The sequence below is a fragment of the Barbus barbus genome (assembly GCF_936440315.1).
Source record: "Barbus barbus genome assembly, chromosome: 7".
NCBI classification, from domain to species: Eukaryota; Metazoa; Chordata; class Actinopteri; order Cypriniformes; family Cyprinidae; genus Barbus; species Barbus barbus.
The window spans coordinates 13,466,788-13,484,581 of NC_136735.1; the positions used below are offsets into that span (position 1 = coordinate 13,466,788).

Genomic DNA, 17,794 nt, shown 5'->3' on the forward strand with positions numbered 1-17,794 from the left:
TGTTTGATTTTTTTATTACAAAAAAATCTATCATACAACAAACTCTTCTTTGAACACTGTAACCCATTTGGATCAAACAGAGTGATAGAATGAGGTAAAATGAAGGAGAAAGGAGGAAAAAGGTTTTGTTTTGTCAACTTCACAGGCTCTTGATCACAGTTTACTGTCGTTTGTTGGATACAGCCTCTTCCATCTCCAAGTTTAGGACACATGCTGCTTCCCCATTATGACATGACTTCCTGTCTACATCCAGTCTCTCCCCTAAACCGAGTCCAATGATTCAGCTGCCTTTTCACACCAACTCAAAATAGATCTTTTGCACAACAAGCCACACATCCTTTTAAGCTTTTATTTTTCATATAAATTACTCTTTAAAACAGGGGAAAGATGGGTTTGACTGCGCTTCTCTTGCTTGGTTTGTTGACTACGGGATTTGCTCTCGCCATTGCACAAAGTTTGCATTCAGACATACTGTATTTCAAAATGGGATGCATGTGTGACTAGTTTTCAGTTAGAGAGTAGTCATCAGCAAGGTTAAAAAAGTAAAATGGGCATTTCATTCTCTTCTCCCCCCCCATACCCCTCCTCTTCTTCCTCCACTCCAAAACACAGTCATTGTCTGTCAGTCCTAACTGCAATTTCTGGGGGAGTAGAAGATCGTAGGAAGCTCCTCACAGAATCGCAATAGTTAGTGGCAACCATCTCGGGTGTTTGACAGTGGCGGTGTCGCACCGTTTCCCATTCCACCTCCTCCATCAGTCCTTCACCCTCTTCGAATGTTCACATATCATTGGCCAGCTCCTCAGTTTCTGTGGAGACATCTCCATTGACAGCAATCTTCATGTTTTCCTCATAGCCTGGGGGCATGAAGGCCAGCGTATAGGGGTAGATCTTATGACACTCCGCTCGGTATAACTCAGCGGTTTCCTTAGCCTCTCCAAGGCTGCCATCACGCAGGCTTTCCAAAACCTCCGTACAGATCTGCAAAAATAAAGTAGTACTGTATTATAAGCATGTAATACACCAGGGTTTCCCAATTGGAGGTTAATAAGTTGCATAATTGCAGGGGTTCATAAGTTGATGAAAAGCTAATAATTAATTAAACAATGTATAATTAAAATAAAGAAATGCCTCTGCTTCCTGGTGATTCACTCACCCCCATTTCATCCAAGATATTCATGTCTGTCTTTCTTCAGTCGAAAAGAAATTAAGGTTTTTGGGGAAAATATTCCAAGATTGTTCTCCATATAGTGGACTTCAATGGGAGCTAACAGGTTGAAGGTCCTAATTGCACATTCAATGCAGCTTCAAAGGGGCCCACACGATCCCAGCTGAGGAATATGGGTCTTAAGCGAAACGATTGTCCATTTAAAATAAATAAATAATAAAAACTTGTGTAATTTTTAACCACAAATGCTCATTTTGCACTAGCTTGAATTCACGCATTATGTAATCATGTTGGAAAGGTCACACGTAGGTCGAAGTCAAACGCCCTTTACAGAAAAGTTAAAACAATGATGTCAGACCATTTTGAAGTTGAAGTAGAAAACGAGATGGACTTTTTCACCCTACCCTACCTTTTTGAAGTACACAGACGACAAACTAACCACACTTGACCTTTCTAACATGATGCGTGAAGTCACGCATGCGCACTGCAGAGCTAGTGCAAGAGGAGCTTTTGTACTTAGAAAGTATATCATTTTTATTCTTTTAAGAAAATGACCGATTGTTTCACTAGATAAGACCCTTATTCCTCGGCTGGGATCGTGTAGAGCCATTTGAAGCTACATTGAAACTGCAATTTGGATCTTCAACTCACTGGCTGCCACTGAAGTCCACTATATGGAGGAAAATCCTGGAATGTTTTCCTCAAAATCCTTAATTTCTTTCCGACTGAAGACAGACAGACATGAACATCTTGGATGACGTGGGGCTGAGTGAATTATCAGGAAATTTTTAGTGAACTAATCCTTTAAAGTCATGTAGCCCATTACGTACCTGAATGTTTCTGTTGTTCAGTGATTCATCAAGTGCTACAGCCAGTTCCACCGCTTTCTTCGGTGTTGAAGGGTCCAAGTAGAACATCATTTTGGCAGCTGTAAAGGAAGAAAACAGGTGAAATTGAAATTTAAACATGAAAAATTAGCAGTTTTAAAAAAAGCTGAGTGCATATAACGTGTTGAGTATGCACACCTGCTACTCGATGAGGGATGGAATCGGAGTGCTTGGTGAGGAAGGCCTGGTTGAAGCTCTTAGCATTACTTTCCCCAAACAGCCTGGAGATTTCCTGCTTGAGAACCATGCTGACCGATTCTGCTAGGTCTTTACTTTCAGACACTGTCAGCCAATCAATAGCAACATATTACCAACCAATCACAACACACTAAGGTGAAAATGGTCTCATAAAACAACGAATAAGACATCGTAACCAATTGATAAAAAAAACAACAACAAAACAAAACAACTAAACTAAGAGCAAGAGGCAACTTGGGTCCACTCACCACCTTTAAAGAAGCGCACTAAACACTGGTGAAGCCAAGGGTGGTCCGGGTCTATTGCATAGACCCGCTTCACTGACTGCAGCATTAACAGGAACTTTTCTGTGAAGAAAGTGAGGACAAAGAACATTCAAATTATGCATCTATTCAAGTTGCGATGTAACAGAAGTAGCAACGGATAATTTTTCATACATCCAAGAGAAACATTATCAAAAAACTATTATTAGACTTTACAAATGGAAATGTAAAGTGTATACCTTTCCTAAAGTAGATCTCAAAGGCCAGAAGGTGTGTGTCTATCTTATTCTTCACCAGGTTTTTCAAGGGTGTCAAAAACTTTACAGCTTCATCTAATGGGTTCTCAACCTTAAAAATGAAAGAGAAAGAGAAACATTTTTGTCCGAGCACAATAAAAGTCTTTGAGTTTCTTCGAATTTCCCCTTGGATTCCTACTAAAGAGACAAATTGTTTAGAAGCCTTTTAGATACAGAATTCCCCACTTTCACAAACATTACTCTTAAAACAAACACACACCCTGGCGAGTTTCTCTGGTATAAGTTCCTCTTTAGGTCCACCGATCTCTTCGTCATCATCCTCTTTTTTCTTTTTCTGGTTCTTTAACTGTTTTTCTTTCTCTGCATTCTTTTTTTCTTCCTCCAGCTGTGCTTTCTTCTGTGCTCTCCGTTGCTTATTCCTTAACTTCTTCAGTTCTTTGTCAGTCAGGTTCCCTGTTTGGAAACCAGAAGCAACATTAAGCACACTTTAAACATATACAGGCTTGCTTCAGTGTATGGAAGCCCATTTCTGGCATGAAAATTTGTTTTTATAAAAATAAAACAATTGCAAAAACTCTTTGCATCTCAAAATCTGACTTACGGAGTCTACATCTCATCTTCCAATTCAGTTTGGAACAAAAATAAAGTTAAATGAGTCTTTTTATCTCACTATTCTTACTTCTCACAATTCTGAAAGAAACTGGTCTCTAAAGATTTGTCACATTACCAGTATCAGCCTGTAGTTCCTTGCTGTCATCCGTTAGCGGGTTGTCATGCAGGTTGAGGTAGATTTGGATGGCGGTTTGTGAGGCTTTAAAGTAGAATGGGTGCATACGTAACACGTCCTCCAGTTTAAGCAGGTCCACATAGGAACGCAGCGTCATCTTCCGCATGCAATACGTATGGAAGTCAAACTGGTCATCTGTTATCTCTACAAAGTGCTGTAATGAACAGATGTGAGAAGGAAGTAGTATGAGAAGGAGGTAAAAGCAACACACAAATACCATAATATATTGATAAAGCAAAGACGACTGACCCTTTCAATCTCGTGGCATTTTTTGAGTGCTTCTCCATATTTCTTCATGGATTTATAGGCCAGAGCACATTCAGTCTGGAACCACATGCACTGCATCTCATTCAGATTTTCAACCGCAGATGCTCCCTCCTGAGAGAGAGGAACAAAGCTGTTACACACAAAACACCTATGAGAAGATCATGTACTCAAATGTACGCACACGCTTCCCTTACCCTTGTGAATTTGGCGCACATTTCCTCAGCCTCCTTAATCAGACCTGCTTTAAGCAGGTACTTGGCGCATTTGGAGTTAATAAAACGGTCTGCTGTGTCCAGGGCCTGAGCTTCATCCATCCAGCGAGCTGCTTCCTGGATATTCCCAGCATGCTGAGTGAGGAAATACAGAAGGGACCCAATGGAGCCAGGATATGACAATCAAATCACTGAACCCAGCTAATTATTCTTTTAATTTTTTATTATTTTCTTTTAATTACCCATACTGTTCAGTCGTTGCTTTAATTAGCATATTTGGGTGCAATTTGAATAAATCTACAAAATGGTAATGGTTTTGTACCTTGTATATCTTGGCTTTAATGAGGAAGAGCTCTATCAGAGTAGGTGTGCTCTCAATGGCAGCGTTGATGTTTTCGAGAGCCATGGTGTGCTGGCCGATCTGATCATAGTGCTGAGCCAGGAAATACTGCACCCAGAGTAACGTAGTGGGCGGCTCCTCTTTGCCATCATCTATATGTAAACATCAAAAGAACCAATCAGGTAATGCTAATCCACTGATACACATTAGGCAGCTCACCACAGCATTAAAAGTATCATATTAATTTCTCCATTATGTTCACTTATAATGTTTACTTCTTTGCACTAATGTAGTTTTATACAAGCATTTTCCACCTTCTGCCTCTTAGATTTAAATAGCCTGTTTTTTCAGTACTGTGCCTTTAAACCTTACATCTTTCTTTGATTAATAATTATAATTAAATTATATATTTTTTTAATTATTAATAATAATAGGAGATAGATAAATAGATAGATATATGTGTATTATTTAAAAAAAACTATACTTTGTAGATAAGAACAGTTTTGAAAAGTTCTTCAATATCATCTTGGCAAAGTCTGCATTATGTTGATTTAAACTGTAAAAACAAGATGGATATTATCAGGGAGCTTGATAATACAAATGTTAGCAGCTAAATTCTCATTTTGGGATCCTTCTGAAGGATATACAGAGCAGAGGGTGCTACACACTGCCAGGAACAACAAATGGTCTGGCAAAATGTCTACATATTTATTTCTACATGTTACATATTTTTGTACGCAAAGAAAACAAAAATAATGAGTTTAATAAACAATTTCTTCTCTTCCGTCTCCACAGTGCATTCACAAGAGTACCATGACACATGCATGTTGTGCTGCTGATGCAGAAATCTGCATTCTGGCATCATGGTACGGTCTTGAATGAGCATGGAATTCTGACATGACAGGGAAGAAATTGCTGAATGAAGTTATTTTTGTTTTCTTTGGAAGTATTCTCCTAGCTTCAGAAAATTACAGTTGAAGCACCGATGTCAGATGGACTATTTTTATGATGTTTTTACTACCATTCTGGTTCTTGAATGTGTCAGTTGTGTTGCTGTCTATACAGGGTCAGAAAGCTCTCGGATTTCATCACAAATATTGTAATTTGTGTTCGAAGATGAACGAAGGTCTTACAAGTTTGGAATGACATGAGGGTGAGTAATTAATGACAGAAATTTCATTTTTGGGTGAACTAACCCTTTAACTCTTTTTCGCATAAATGTGGGTGTTTACATAGTTACAACTGCTCCGACAATATTTCTATATGGTAGTTTTATGTTCTGCAAGTTATAGTGCAGATTGACATTTTATTTTCAAAACAAATTTGATTGGTCATAATATGACCCAATACTTTAAATTGTTTAAAAAAAAAAAAAAAAAACATACCATTTGGGCTGAACATTCGACAGCTCCGTAATGACGTTTCAAAACCAACAACTAATTCTTCAATTATTGACACCTGCAATTAAAACAAGATGTGAAAAACACATTTGGATATAAACCCCAGTTAGCATGTTCTGTGTGATTAGATTCTATCCTCACCTTCTCTTTGTCCTGATAGAGAGATCTGAGTGTGGTGAAGACTGGAGGACAGCCCTTACTGAAGTTCATCCTTAAATATCTATCCAGACATTCCCGAAACTTGTCTCCTGAACAACACAGAAACAATTTCATTCAATAATCATACAACTTTCAGAAGAAGCTGATGTATTAGACCAGAGGAAGAACAGCCTACCAGACAGGAAGCTGAGTGGTAATCTGCGAGGTACGAGGCCTTTAGGGTATTTCTCCCAGGCCTCCTCATAGATCTTCAGCTTCTCTTCTGTACTTGCTAAAAAACACCAGAAATGCTGTGTTTTGTTAAACTCTTATAATAAGATGTGTATTAAATGAGACATTAAAATATGCAGACAAATAATTTTTCATGTGTACCAGGCTTAAGGGCTTTTTCCAGGCCATGGTAATAAGACCAGTTTTCAGGATTTCTCTCCTGTAGTCGTCTGTACACATCTGCTGCCTCCTCAAACCGTTCCAGACTCAACAGCAGCTCCCCTACACATCCACAACACGAGGAGAGAAAATAAAGAGAGAGAATTTTCCATAGGGCACCACAAAAAGGAAGTCCATCTGCTAGACAAGCAAAATTGAATAGCAAAACTGCATAATGGACAAAATAATATAAAAAAAAAAAAAAAGAAAAAAAAAAGGAAAACGTGGAAGAAAGAGGTGCACTGATGTACCTTTGGTTTCCTCCACGGCCAGTTTATCACAGATCTGTTTCTCGTAGGTGGTGAGATGCTCGAGAGCTTCTCTGAAGAGTCCCGCCTCCCTTAGGACCTGATTCTGATACAGCAGCAGCTCACTGTACTCATAATCCACCTTGTCAGGGGACGTCTGAAAAACCAAACATTCATAAACATCATAAAAAACAAATGCTGTAAGGATTTGTTGAGTGAACTAATTCCACTATATAAGAGTTAGGAATATTTATTTAGCCTGCCAACTTGTAGTTTCCCTTTGTGCTAGAAACCAATGAGAGGAAGTAAGCGTCTTATCTTGGACGCCACAACAATCGCGTGCCATTGTGTTGCCTGTTGACCTGGAGTGGCAGGTTGACGTCTTCACAATACCTCATTAGCCACTTCTGTTACCCCTGCCCCTGTTCTTTCAAATCTATTCCAAGCTAATAGGGATGTAAAAAGTACAGGTACTTTAATGCTAAGTTGGATATTTTTCATGCTCTAAGAACAGCGCTCGTGGATCAATACAATGTAGATGTGAGTGTACAATTCCCCTCCACTTTCCTATCAAATCTCCACTTTCCCAGGTAATAAACACAAAACACAATAAGATAAAAGTCTGTCCTTAATATTAGTCAAACAACAGTATTATGAAAAAAAAAATCTTTTTTTTTTAACTTGCATAAGCATTTCAGTTAAACATTCTTTTACTTGTTAACTAAAAGAATTCAAAATTTCTGAACAATTGAAAAAAATCTAATAAAATAGTAGAAATTAGGTGAAAAATTTTAATTAGAAATGTTGCCTTGGTTACTAAATGAAATGCATACAAAATTAAATACTAAAATTACTAAAACAAAAAACTAGATAGAAATGTTAATTATTACTATGTAATAAAAATTTAAAACTACTAAACAAATGCACATCAAAATAAAACTAATTAAAATGGAAAGAAAAATCTAAAATATTATTATAAATATATAAATGTGTATAAATAATACTTATTCTGACTGGTACAACCATGTTGTGATACTTGTTTTTACTTGGGGTTTTAAAATCTTGTTTTCACTGATACTGGCATAAACTACTAACATTGTGTGTATTGTGACAACCCTACAAGATTAAGAATTTGTATCTTCTCATGTCTGCATTTACCTGTTGTGTTTTTCTAAACTCCTCAATGATTTTGGCAGCCATCTCATAGTCCTCTAAGAGGTGATATGCAATGGCATAGCCAATCCATGACGCTCGCTGCGCTGGCCGCAACTGCAGCAGCTGATACCGGGTCTCCTATAAGAGAGTCAATACAGTCAGAACGAGGGATTTCTCTGGTGTTGGGTTTTCAAAAGATTCAAGCTTTAAAAGCTTTTAAAAGGTTTAAGTTCTTGCTAAATGCAGAGGTGAAATAAGCTCCCTTTCAAATCAATGTAACAAAGTACCATCTAAAACTACAGAAAACAACCATGGAGCCATATTGCACAAAGCCCACATATGAAAGGCTTTCATTTCAGTGGTAAAAGTAGGTATCAGAGTAGCCTGAGGGTATGAAACATTAAACACCCTCTTTATCATACTGCAGAAGACAAAGAAATAAATACACAAGAGAGGAGGAGAGAGAAGCAAGCTCAAGAGACAGGAAATGGACATGGCTGAGTCACGGCTGCTGTATTTGGCTCAACATACACATGCATCCTAAGAGTTTCACCTGAACATTGTGCAATAATATGGGTCTATTAATTACATTAATGCAATTAATATGAACTTATTTTAAATGATATATTTTACATATATAAGAGCATATTCTACAATAAATAAAATTTACACTACAGTTCAACTGTTTGAGGTCAGTAAATATCTTTTCGTCGACTAAAACTATGAAAGACTCAAATTACTAAAATGTGACTAAGACTATTAAGCAGTTTCGTCTAAAGATAAAGACTAAATAAAAAATTCCTGCCAAAATTAACACTGGTTTGAGGTCAGAAAAACAGTGAAACATAATTACAATTTAAGATAACGGGTTTCTATTTTATTTATTTTGAAATGTATTTTATTCCTGTAATGGCAAATCTGAATTTTTAGAAGCCTTTATTTCAGTTTTCAGTGCCACATGATCCTTCAGAAATAATTGTAATATGATTTAGTGCTCAAGAAACATTTTTAGACCCATTTCCTCACTCAAAAGCACTCGTTTTTACAATTTCTATAAATGTGTTGATTTACACAACGCAATAATTTTTGTTTCAAACTTTGAATTGAATTTGTTTTAACTAAAAAGACAAGCATTCAGTAATAAAAGAGCAAAGAAATGATGAGAAATAGCACAAAAAACACATCAGAATAAATATATAAATATAACACCAATTTAAGATTTTCAGATGGGTCTAGTATTCAGATACAGAAATACTACAGAAATTGAATAAAGTAATCAAATGTAAAATAACACGACTCAAATACAGATTTATCCTAACATTTAAAATGTATAAAAGTTATTCAGACAAGAGAAGTGAGTGATTTTCTCTTTGTCTTGTTTGATTAACACACACAAATCCGATATGTTCACTTAAGACATAATAGACTGAGTTTATGTGAATACTCCCATAATTTTTGTGTATCTGACCATTTAACCACCACAAACCACAAAAAAAAAATAACTCAATCCAGTATTTGTGAGCTGTCTGAGAGGAGGCTCTGTGTGTGCGCGTTTTGGGAGTGAGAGCTTAGAAAACAGCATGCAAGTACGAAATTGGCATCTCTTGAAAAAGGAAGACGCGGTAGTGCTGAATCACTCATGCTGTTTGTGAAATTACAGTCTCGCAGAAACTTTTCAAAATACTGATTTGATCTGATAATCTGTGGGGATTCATTTACTTATTCAATTTACACGCTTTTTTGTGGATAAATGTTTGCAGGAATTTCCTGCATAAACGTGGAACCTGTAGGAATTAGTCAAATTATGCACAATACCCACAAACCCATGCTGAAATTCAAGTCCTGATAAATGGCTTTACTGTCACTTCATCCTTGCGGATTAACAGCATTAATGTCTTTCAAAAAATAATTTTGAACACAAAAAAGAACTATTTTGTACAATTCTGAACAGTATTGTAATTCAGCAAATAAAATTAAACTCATACTCATACACATACTCACCCTGTAACCCTCCAGGTCTCTCATCTGGATCTGCAGGAGCGAGAGATCTCGAAGGATCTGCAAGTTGTCTTTGTCCCATTTCAGTGCGTTTCTGTAGCACTTAATAGCCTCGTCATACTTCTTGTCAGACCTCTGGAGCAAACCGTACACGTGCCAGCCTGAAAATGTCACGTTAAGGAGAGCAGGGGAACTTCGCAGAGACACTATAGAGCTGATGACAGTACAATACTGTGCCCAGAATAATCACTAAAATTTACAAGGCCAGAGACTATTTTTTTATAGATGGTCCACTGGACTCAATGAGTCAAGGACCCCCCAAATGTAAAGATCCCCTATGAAATAAATATAGATATATTAAACACCTATATGGTTTCATTTATACTATGAAGGAAGACAAGAGTGATTGTAAGCAAAAAATACTAAGTAAAGTTGTTATATGGACAATGTGTTGCAAAGTTAAATGATTGGAGTATACTGCTTATTTTCATCAAGGCTATCCACTTTAATAAAATATCAAGAAAATATTTAGTATTAAGCTGACTTCAGTCTACCTACCCATAAACGCAAAAAGAAACATTTTCAATTAAATTCAAATAAACTTAAGCATTTCAAAAACTGTGGTAATGGTTTCTTCAAGAAGAAACAACCGATAAAAGAATGAAGCAATTTATTACATGGTATTTCTCTCTGTGAAACCCGAACCTCTAGCATGTGAAGCATTTGTCTGGCAGCGAGGAAACACTGCACTGTGTGTTTGGCTCTCTAAACAGTTCATGGTGTCACTGCACATCATAGTCAGACACAGGGCAGGAATCTTGGCCAGGGTCCATCTCCCCCACCGGCAGTGACAGGCTTCAAATCGAGACAAATACTCAAGTGTTAATTCTGCTGCTGTGAACATGAGGAAATAAAGTCATTCCAAATGCTCCAACACAGTATAATACTACCGTGTATAAATTTCAAACTGAAAGCTTTCAAACGTGTGTGTCAGTCTCTAGATCCAAGGATACAGACGTGGCTCTTCAGGTCATTTCGGAGACCTCTGCGGACAAGTTCATAGGCTTCTTCTTTCTTCCCCAGGCAGTTCAGGGTCAAGCCTTTCATCGCCAGCGTCTCTGCAAAGATCATAACCTTTAACTTTTCACCCATTAACCCTTTGTAAACAGTCATGCGCTAAGTAAAAAAAACACCTGCACATTTCGCACAGGAACGTTTTATGTTAAAGACAAAACTATTTCAGCTAGTAACCTTGATTATATCACTGCAGTCTAAAACTATATGAATATGCATATCTTTATGTAGTGTTAACATGCCAAACCGATATTTGGCTATTTTTATAACTGCCTAACTGGTCATTCTGCCCAGTCACTAATTTTCCTAACAGTCTTGTCAATGGATATTGAAGACGGGGGAAGTCGTGGCCTAATGGTTAGAGAGTCGGACTCGTAATCGAAAGGTTGCGGGTTCGAGTCCCCGGCCGGCAGGAATTGTAGGTGGGGGGAGTGAATGTCCAGCGCTCTCTCCACCCTCAATACCACGACTGAGGGCACCGAACCCCCAACTGCTCCCCGGGCGCTGCAGCATGGCTGCCCACTGCTCCGGGTGTGTGTTCACGGTGTGTGTGTGTGTGTGCATTTGTTCACTACTCACTGCTGTGTGTGTGCACTTGGATGGGTTAAACGCAGAGCACCAATTTCGAGTATGGGTCACCATACTTGACAATACGTCACGAAATAAATATGAACATGTTTGAGTGAATATTGCTTAGAATGTGTGAATTCGTTTAGATGTGGGTCCATGTTATTCACATTCAAATGAAATAGGAGTGTAGTTGTACGTCATGAACACTTCAAAGCAGGGTTCTTACCTCCATGTTCAGAGAACTTGGGATTGGAGAGAATCTGTTTGCAGAATTTCAGTCCATTTCTGTACTGCTTGTGTTCATAACATCTCTGAGGACATACGAGAGAAAAAAAACATTAATACAAAACAAAATTAAAATAAAGAGATAGAGGGAGAGAAAAAAGTGATCTCGGCCAGCGTTGTTACTGTGGGACGCGGTGTAAAATGTAAAAACTGAATGCAATGATTTGCAAATCTCATAAACCCATATTATATTCACAATAGAACATATCAAAAGAAAAGAAAAACAAAGTGTTTAAACTAAGGACATGTACAATTTAAAGGAAAAAATAAGATCATTTTGAACATGATGGCCTCAACACGTCTCAAAAAAAGTTTGGATAGGTGCAACCTAAGGCTAGAAGTGTTACTAAAAAGAAACAGCTGATAACACTTTTCTAGGCATATTCAGTTTCACAATTAAATGCCCTGATAAAAAGAAAAGCAATGGATGCAATCTTCTACAGAAGAAAATGCTATTTTGTTTTTAGCTGGTACTCATGATTTTATATTAAATGTATTATTTTAACAAGGTTCTCCTAAATAAAACTGCACATGTAGACCCTTGGCAGTACCATCTTTTCTTATGGTTAGTGCTTTCTAAAGACAATCCATGGCAGGCTAACCTTGTGTGAGTGTTGCCTACACACACACACACACACACACACACAAGCTCACACTGTCCCCTTCAAACTCTGTAAATGATGGTAATTTACTCAGAGCAGTTCTATTTGGAGCAGCTGTTTCCTCTTTATTACACAGGCCTCAGCTCAGCCAGCAGGTGGTGAGATCGCTAACATCACCTCATTCTGTCAGCAAATCTGGAATCTGCTCTTCCACATTCAGTACAGCACTACTGAATCAGTGAGTTCAGATCAATTCAGGCCATCTTATATACCACTACTTTAAAAACGGAGGCTTTGGAAAGTATTAGGACAGCAGCCCGAGCAGATATTAACAATATGGTATGATTTCAGATGCTAACAACTTTGTGTTATTGGCTTAGTACAATAGAACAATGAATTCAAAATGTTAAAGGTACACCACCTACTCCAGCTTCCCATGAAACAATCTAGCTTCTAACTTCAATCTAACTTCATGACTTTAATATACTGTAATCCTATCAGTGTTATTTTAGTAATACTGAAGTAATAATACAGCATTTATATTTTGAATTAGCTTTTATTGGTTTGGTGTATATTTTCGGTTCCCATTTTAATTTTAGTTTCAATTGTATTTATTATTTCTTTGTTTCGTTGCTTGTTTGTTTGTTTGTTTGTGACTAACTTATAATCGGTCTTACCAATATTTTTCCAGATATTTACGCATTTTTATAGGGCTGCTTCCTAATAGTCGACTAATCTTTAGTCGACCAAATTTTTATTAATCCACAGGCGAAGTCACACAGTCTGTGACGGACAGATCGTTAAAGGCTGGTCTATGGTAATACCGTACATCGGCCAGGACGTGCAAATACTCTTAGGATAATAAATACTTAGGATAATCATTACTTCTGCTGTGCGCTGTGGCAAGCTTTATGCGTGCGCTTGAGCACTTATAGGCTGAGTAGTCAATTAAAGGCTCATTATAACGATTTAATTGGTTTATTAATAAATGTGCGATTAGTCGACTAATGCTTAAAATGAATGACTACTAGTCAACCAGAAAAATCTTTAGTCGAGGCCGGGCAGCCCTACATTTTTCCTTAATTGTATGTCGGCTCTGTGGACATACTTCGTGAGTGATTTCGATACCGTTCAAATACCAGACAAATAAGTCATGTGTAAACGCAAGGGCAAAATACACATTACACAAAATAAATGACTTTTAAAATTTATCGGACAGCAATGAAAGCACTGTAATCTTGGTGGAGAAAAATCAATATTGTGGATCTCTTATATTTACAGCTTCAGGAAATTGTTTTTTTTAATCTAATGTTTCTGTTTCGCTTTAGGTTCATTTCAATTAACAACTTTAATTAAACCATTTTAGTTAAGAATAACAACACTGACTCTTATGTGGCTGGCAAAACTCAAGATACATTTCATAAAGCCAGAACTGTAAAGCCAGGTCAAAATGTAAGAGAACTGAACTCAAAATCTAGTGTGACTGTCCTTTTAATTCTCTGGCATTAAAAAGCAGCTCTGTGGGTCCACGTGCGGGCGATGATCTTGAGTCACTCAGACAATCCTGACCAAAAGGTCAAGGTTTTGTTGGTTAGCATAGCGCCATTAGCACCTACCAGTTAGTAATAACTAGGGCTGTCAACGTTAACGCATTTGATTAATCAAAAAATTAACGCATTAATATTTTTTTAATGCAAATTAATCATGTGATAAGGTTTGACCCCAACTTTGCCTGTGTCCCAATATGCACACTATTCATCCTAAATTCTATGTAATATTAGTAATTTTCAGTACTATGTAGGGCAGATAGTATGCATATTGGGACGCAGGGATTGTGTGATTATGAGGCGCTTTTTTGGGCTACTTTTATAATGTACTGCAGCCGCCCAAAGTGTATAAACATGTGATCGCAAAAGGAAGTTATTACAAACACTCGATGGTGGTTTAAAGTGAGTTCTGAGTAAAAGTGCACCATTAATCTCTTAAATTGTCTTATGTAGCATGATGCTAATGTTAGCTCTAATGCACCTGCAGAAAAGGTCATGCATTTTATCATAATACTTCATGTAAGGTCGCAAGAAAATGTTTTGTTGTATTTATTTAGAAATACTTTTGATAATAGTTGGGTAAATGTGTACTGGGATTGAAGCGCTGTGGCTTGATAAACGTTTTATTGTCAGTATAAAGGCTGATAATGGCTGAATTAAAACAAAAGAATAATAAGGATAATGTCTCATACCTGACGGAGATGTGAAAGGTTCTGTTTCCTTAAACTAGTTTGTCACGCATTTCTTTATTTCAACACATTTACAGGTAAATCCTAGTATTCTAAATTTGCAATTAATCGTGATTAATCACAGTCCAGTCCAGTCCAGGAGATTAATCACAGTCCAGTCCAGTCTCCAGTCCAGTCCAGGAGATTAATCACAGTCCAGTCCAGGAGATTAATCACAGTCCAGTCCAGTCTCCAGTCCAGTCCAGGAGATTAATCACAGTCCAGTCCAGGAGATTAATCACAGTCCAGTCCAGTCTCCAGTCCAGGAGATTAATCACAGTCCAGTCCAGTCTCCAGTCCAGTCCAGGAGATTAATCACAGTCCAGTCCAGTCTCCAGTCCAGTCCAGGAGATTAATCACAGTCCAGTCCAGTCTCCAGTCCAGTCCAGGAGATTAATCACAGTCCAGGAATGTGTGATTACATTTTTTAATCGATTGACAGCACTAGTAATAACATAACTATACACTTTAACATCAAAGAGCATCTTTTTTACATTGATCATGAACGTAATGAGTTCCAGGGGGTCAGTGCTTCAGCTTTACCATCAACAGAAATCTTTATACACTAACTATGGTAAGAGAACCAAACATTTACATTTAGAGTTACATTTATGCATTTGGCAAAGGCTTTTATCCAAAGAAACTTCTGGCCAATTAACATTGCACCAACAGATGCAGAAAACAGCAACAGACATGTTCATTGGGTTGCTGCTGGTCAGCATTTGTTTTTTGCTGATCCTTTACAGTGCATTCAAGATATACATATCACTACAAGTACAACTGCCAAGTAGCTGCCAGGATAAAAGCTGGACATGCATGAGTTTGAAGAGTAAAGTCATGTGTATATAACAAAACAAACCAGGTGCCTGTCCTAGTTTAACATATAACAATGTACAACAATCTATTAAAGTTGACTAATGTCATCAAAATACAACTCATGTAGCGATCCAAGTTTTTTTCGTTTTTTTCTCAAATTGACTAATTTCATAAAATGTCAAATTAATATTAATTAAATTGCATAAACTGTAATGCATGTGGAGTGCGAGTTAAATAGTGTGATATATAGGCCTATATCAGCATTGGCCTTGAAAAAAAAAAAAATCCATTACGGTTGACCACAACTTTAAAGTTCAGCTAAATCATTCAGTGGATTCATGATGACACTGTGATCAATCAAATACAGATCAGATGTATTAAATGTGCATAAAGGCTCATATATAGCATACAGATTTTTACATGATAAAAAATTACTACTTGTGTGAAAATTTTGCAGTTTTGTATTTTGCATTTTAGACAAATGAACTAAGAATGATAATCATAAAATGCTCTTTAAAACATTTGTGCATCATATCAACAGACAGTTATCAATGTTTTTGTAGCTTTGCCTTGTTATAAGCACAGTTCAACATTGCATATGCATGAAATAGACTGCATATGCAAAGCTTATTATATCAAAACCACAACACAAAAAGTACAATCTTTACTAATGCATGACAAACCCTAAACCGCTTAATAGATTTTGTTTCAGCTAAAATAAGTAATTATCAGATCCACCAATTTAGCAAAAGAAAGTCACTGGTTTTGGCTACAAAAAAGACAAAAACAAAACACTCAGCTATATGCATCCTTGTGCAAAAAAAAAAAAAAAAGTGATGCTTTTTTTCTTCTTTTAAACAGACGCTAAAATGTAAGCGCTAAACGTTTTGGCTGAGTTTGTGGTTTGAAGGCCCATCATGCTGTCAGTGTCAACTCTCAGGCAGTCTAGCAACTTATGCCCATCTCAAATCAGCGCCCACATCCAAATCTAATATAGTCAATGGTCTGCAGTAAGAAAAGCCATGCAAAGCCGTTCAAACTAGTCTTATAAACATGGATAAAGTAGGCAAATGCAGCAAACACAAATCACAGTCATTTGTTTTAAGAGCACTAGCTATCAAAATCCTTTATGAAGTCTAAATGATTACATACAGTGAAACGAGCGCACGACTTGACAGTGCATTAGCTATGAATAAACTCGTCGAGTGTTTGTAGTTTTTAAATTGAGCATCACTTAAACTTGCCTGGTTTCCTTCGGCAGAAACACTATAGAAACACGTTCATCTCTCCCTCTCCTCAAACAACTCCGGAAAGCTCACCAAATCAAAAATCGACTAAAAATGTCATTTTTACAGAAATATTAAGAGGATCTTTAAAAGTGATTTGCTGGATGAACAGGCCAGAGACTACTTTCAGCTACTCACAAGCAACATTCATCCTCAAAACATAGCAGCTTGACCGAATAAACATGCCTGTTAGTGCTAATGCCTTATAAAAATAAAATAAACAAAGGCTACAAGTCTTGCGTGCTTTCATCCAACCACTGACAGTCTCTTTCCAACAGCTTTGTGTCTGCAAGTAAGCTACATCAACACACTGACAGCTAACAGGCTAAAAGCTAACCTCCATTTGACAGAAAGTGACTCTTGATAGGTCAGTTTTGCACGCGCTAAAAAGTGCTGCATTAAGCGAGCATTAACAGCCCTCATTCAAACTCATGACGGAGCCTTTATTTGGTGGATGGATGTTGTTGCACTGAAGTATTAGCACTCACCAGGATCCTCTTGAACAGAGCGTTTTCTTTGGGAGGCAGAGTGACTGTCGGCATCCTTTACTCTCTCTCTCTATCAGCACATGTGAAATGAGTGCGGCTGTGTGAGGCAGCGTCTTCCCCGGTTTTTACCCCCTTGTTCTCGGAGTTCTCGCTCGGCTCGATTTAGTGCCCGTGTCGGACTAACTAACCCAGCCCTCACGTGGTGACAGAAAAGCCCCCTTTGAGCCCAAAATGGCCGATGCGGCGCTTCTCCTCCGGGTCAAGCTGCTCTGCTGCTCCTCACTGACAGCAGGGGGCGCACCATTTATAGGTCAAACAGTTTTGAACGCTAATAGCATAAACAACAACAGAAGACTATTTCCATTATATAATGACAAATGCAAAGTATAATTGTTTAAATTGTACGTAATACATAATTAAAAGAAAAAAATAACAAGGTGCTAGATTATAATGAAATAAAACAAATGTGCCCTTCACTGTTTTATAATATAATAATACATTTAATAAAAACAATGCTGTTTTGTATAAAATTATTCATAAAATATAAAAATCTTCATGTTATGTGTATGATAATTTCCCAATAATATGTAATGCATATATATATATATATATATATATATATATATATAT

General features: G+C 37.2%; 1 protein-coding gene across 1 annotated transcript; it reads right to left on the reverse strand.

The window, feature by feature from the left end:
- Positions 1 to 335: 335 nt before the first annotated feature.
- On the reverse strand, positions 336 to 17,445 carry LOC306872795 (N-alpha-acetyltransferase 15, NatA auxiliary subunit). The gene is made up of 20 exons (XM_079421636.1): positions 17,165 to 17,445; positions 11,639 to 11,723; positions 10,782 to 10,886; positions 9,772 to 9,929; positions 7,774 to 7,908; positions 6,619 to 6,772; positions 6,311 to 6,430; positions 6,114 to 6,209; positions 5,921 to 6,027; positions 5,765 to 5,837; positions 4,362 to 4,531; positions 4,022 to 4,174; positions 3,810 to 3,938; positions 3,501 to 3,714; positions 3,033 to 3,226; positions 2,756 to 2,864; positions 2,502 to 2,600; positions 2,194 to 2,337; positions 1,999 to 2,096; positions 336 to 981 (listed from the first exon to the last, which is right to left on the reverse strand). Exons 1-20 carry the CDS (start codon positions 17,216 to 17,218, stop codon positions 781 to 783), a joined length of 2,598 nt encoding a protein of 865 aa, XP_079277762.1. The 5' UTR covers positions 17,219 to 17,445; the 3' UTR covers positions 336 to 780.
- Positions 17,446 to 17,794: the final 349 nt, after the last annotated feature.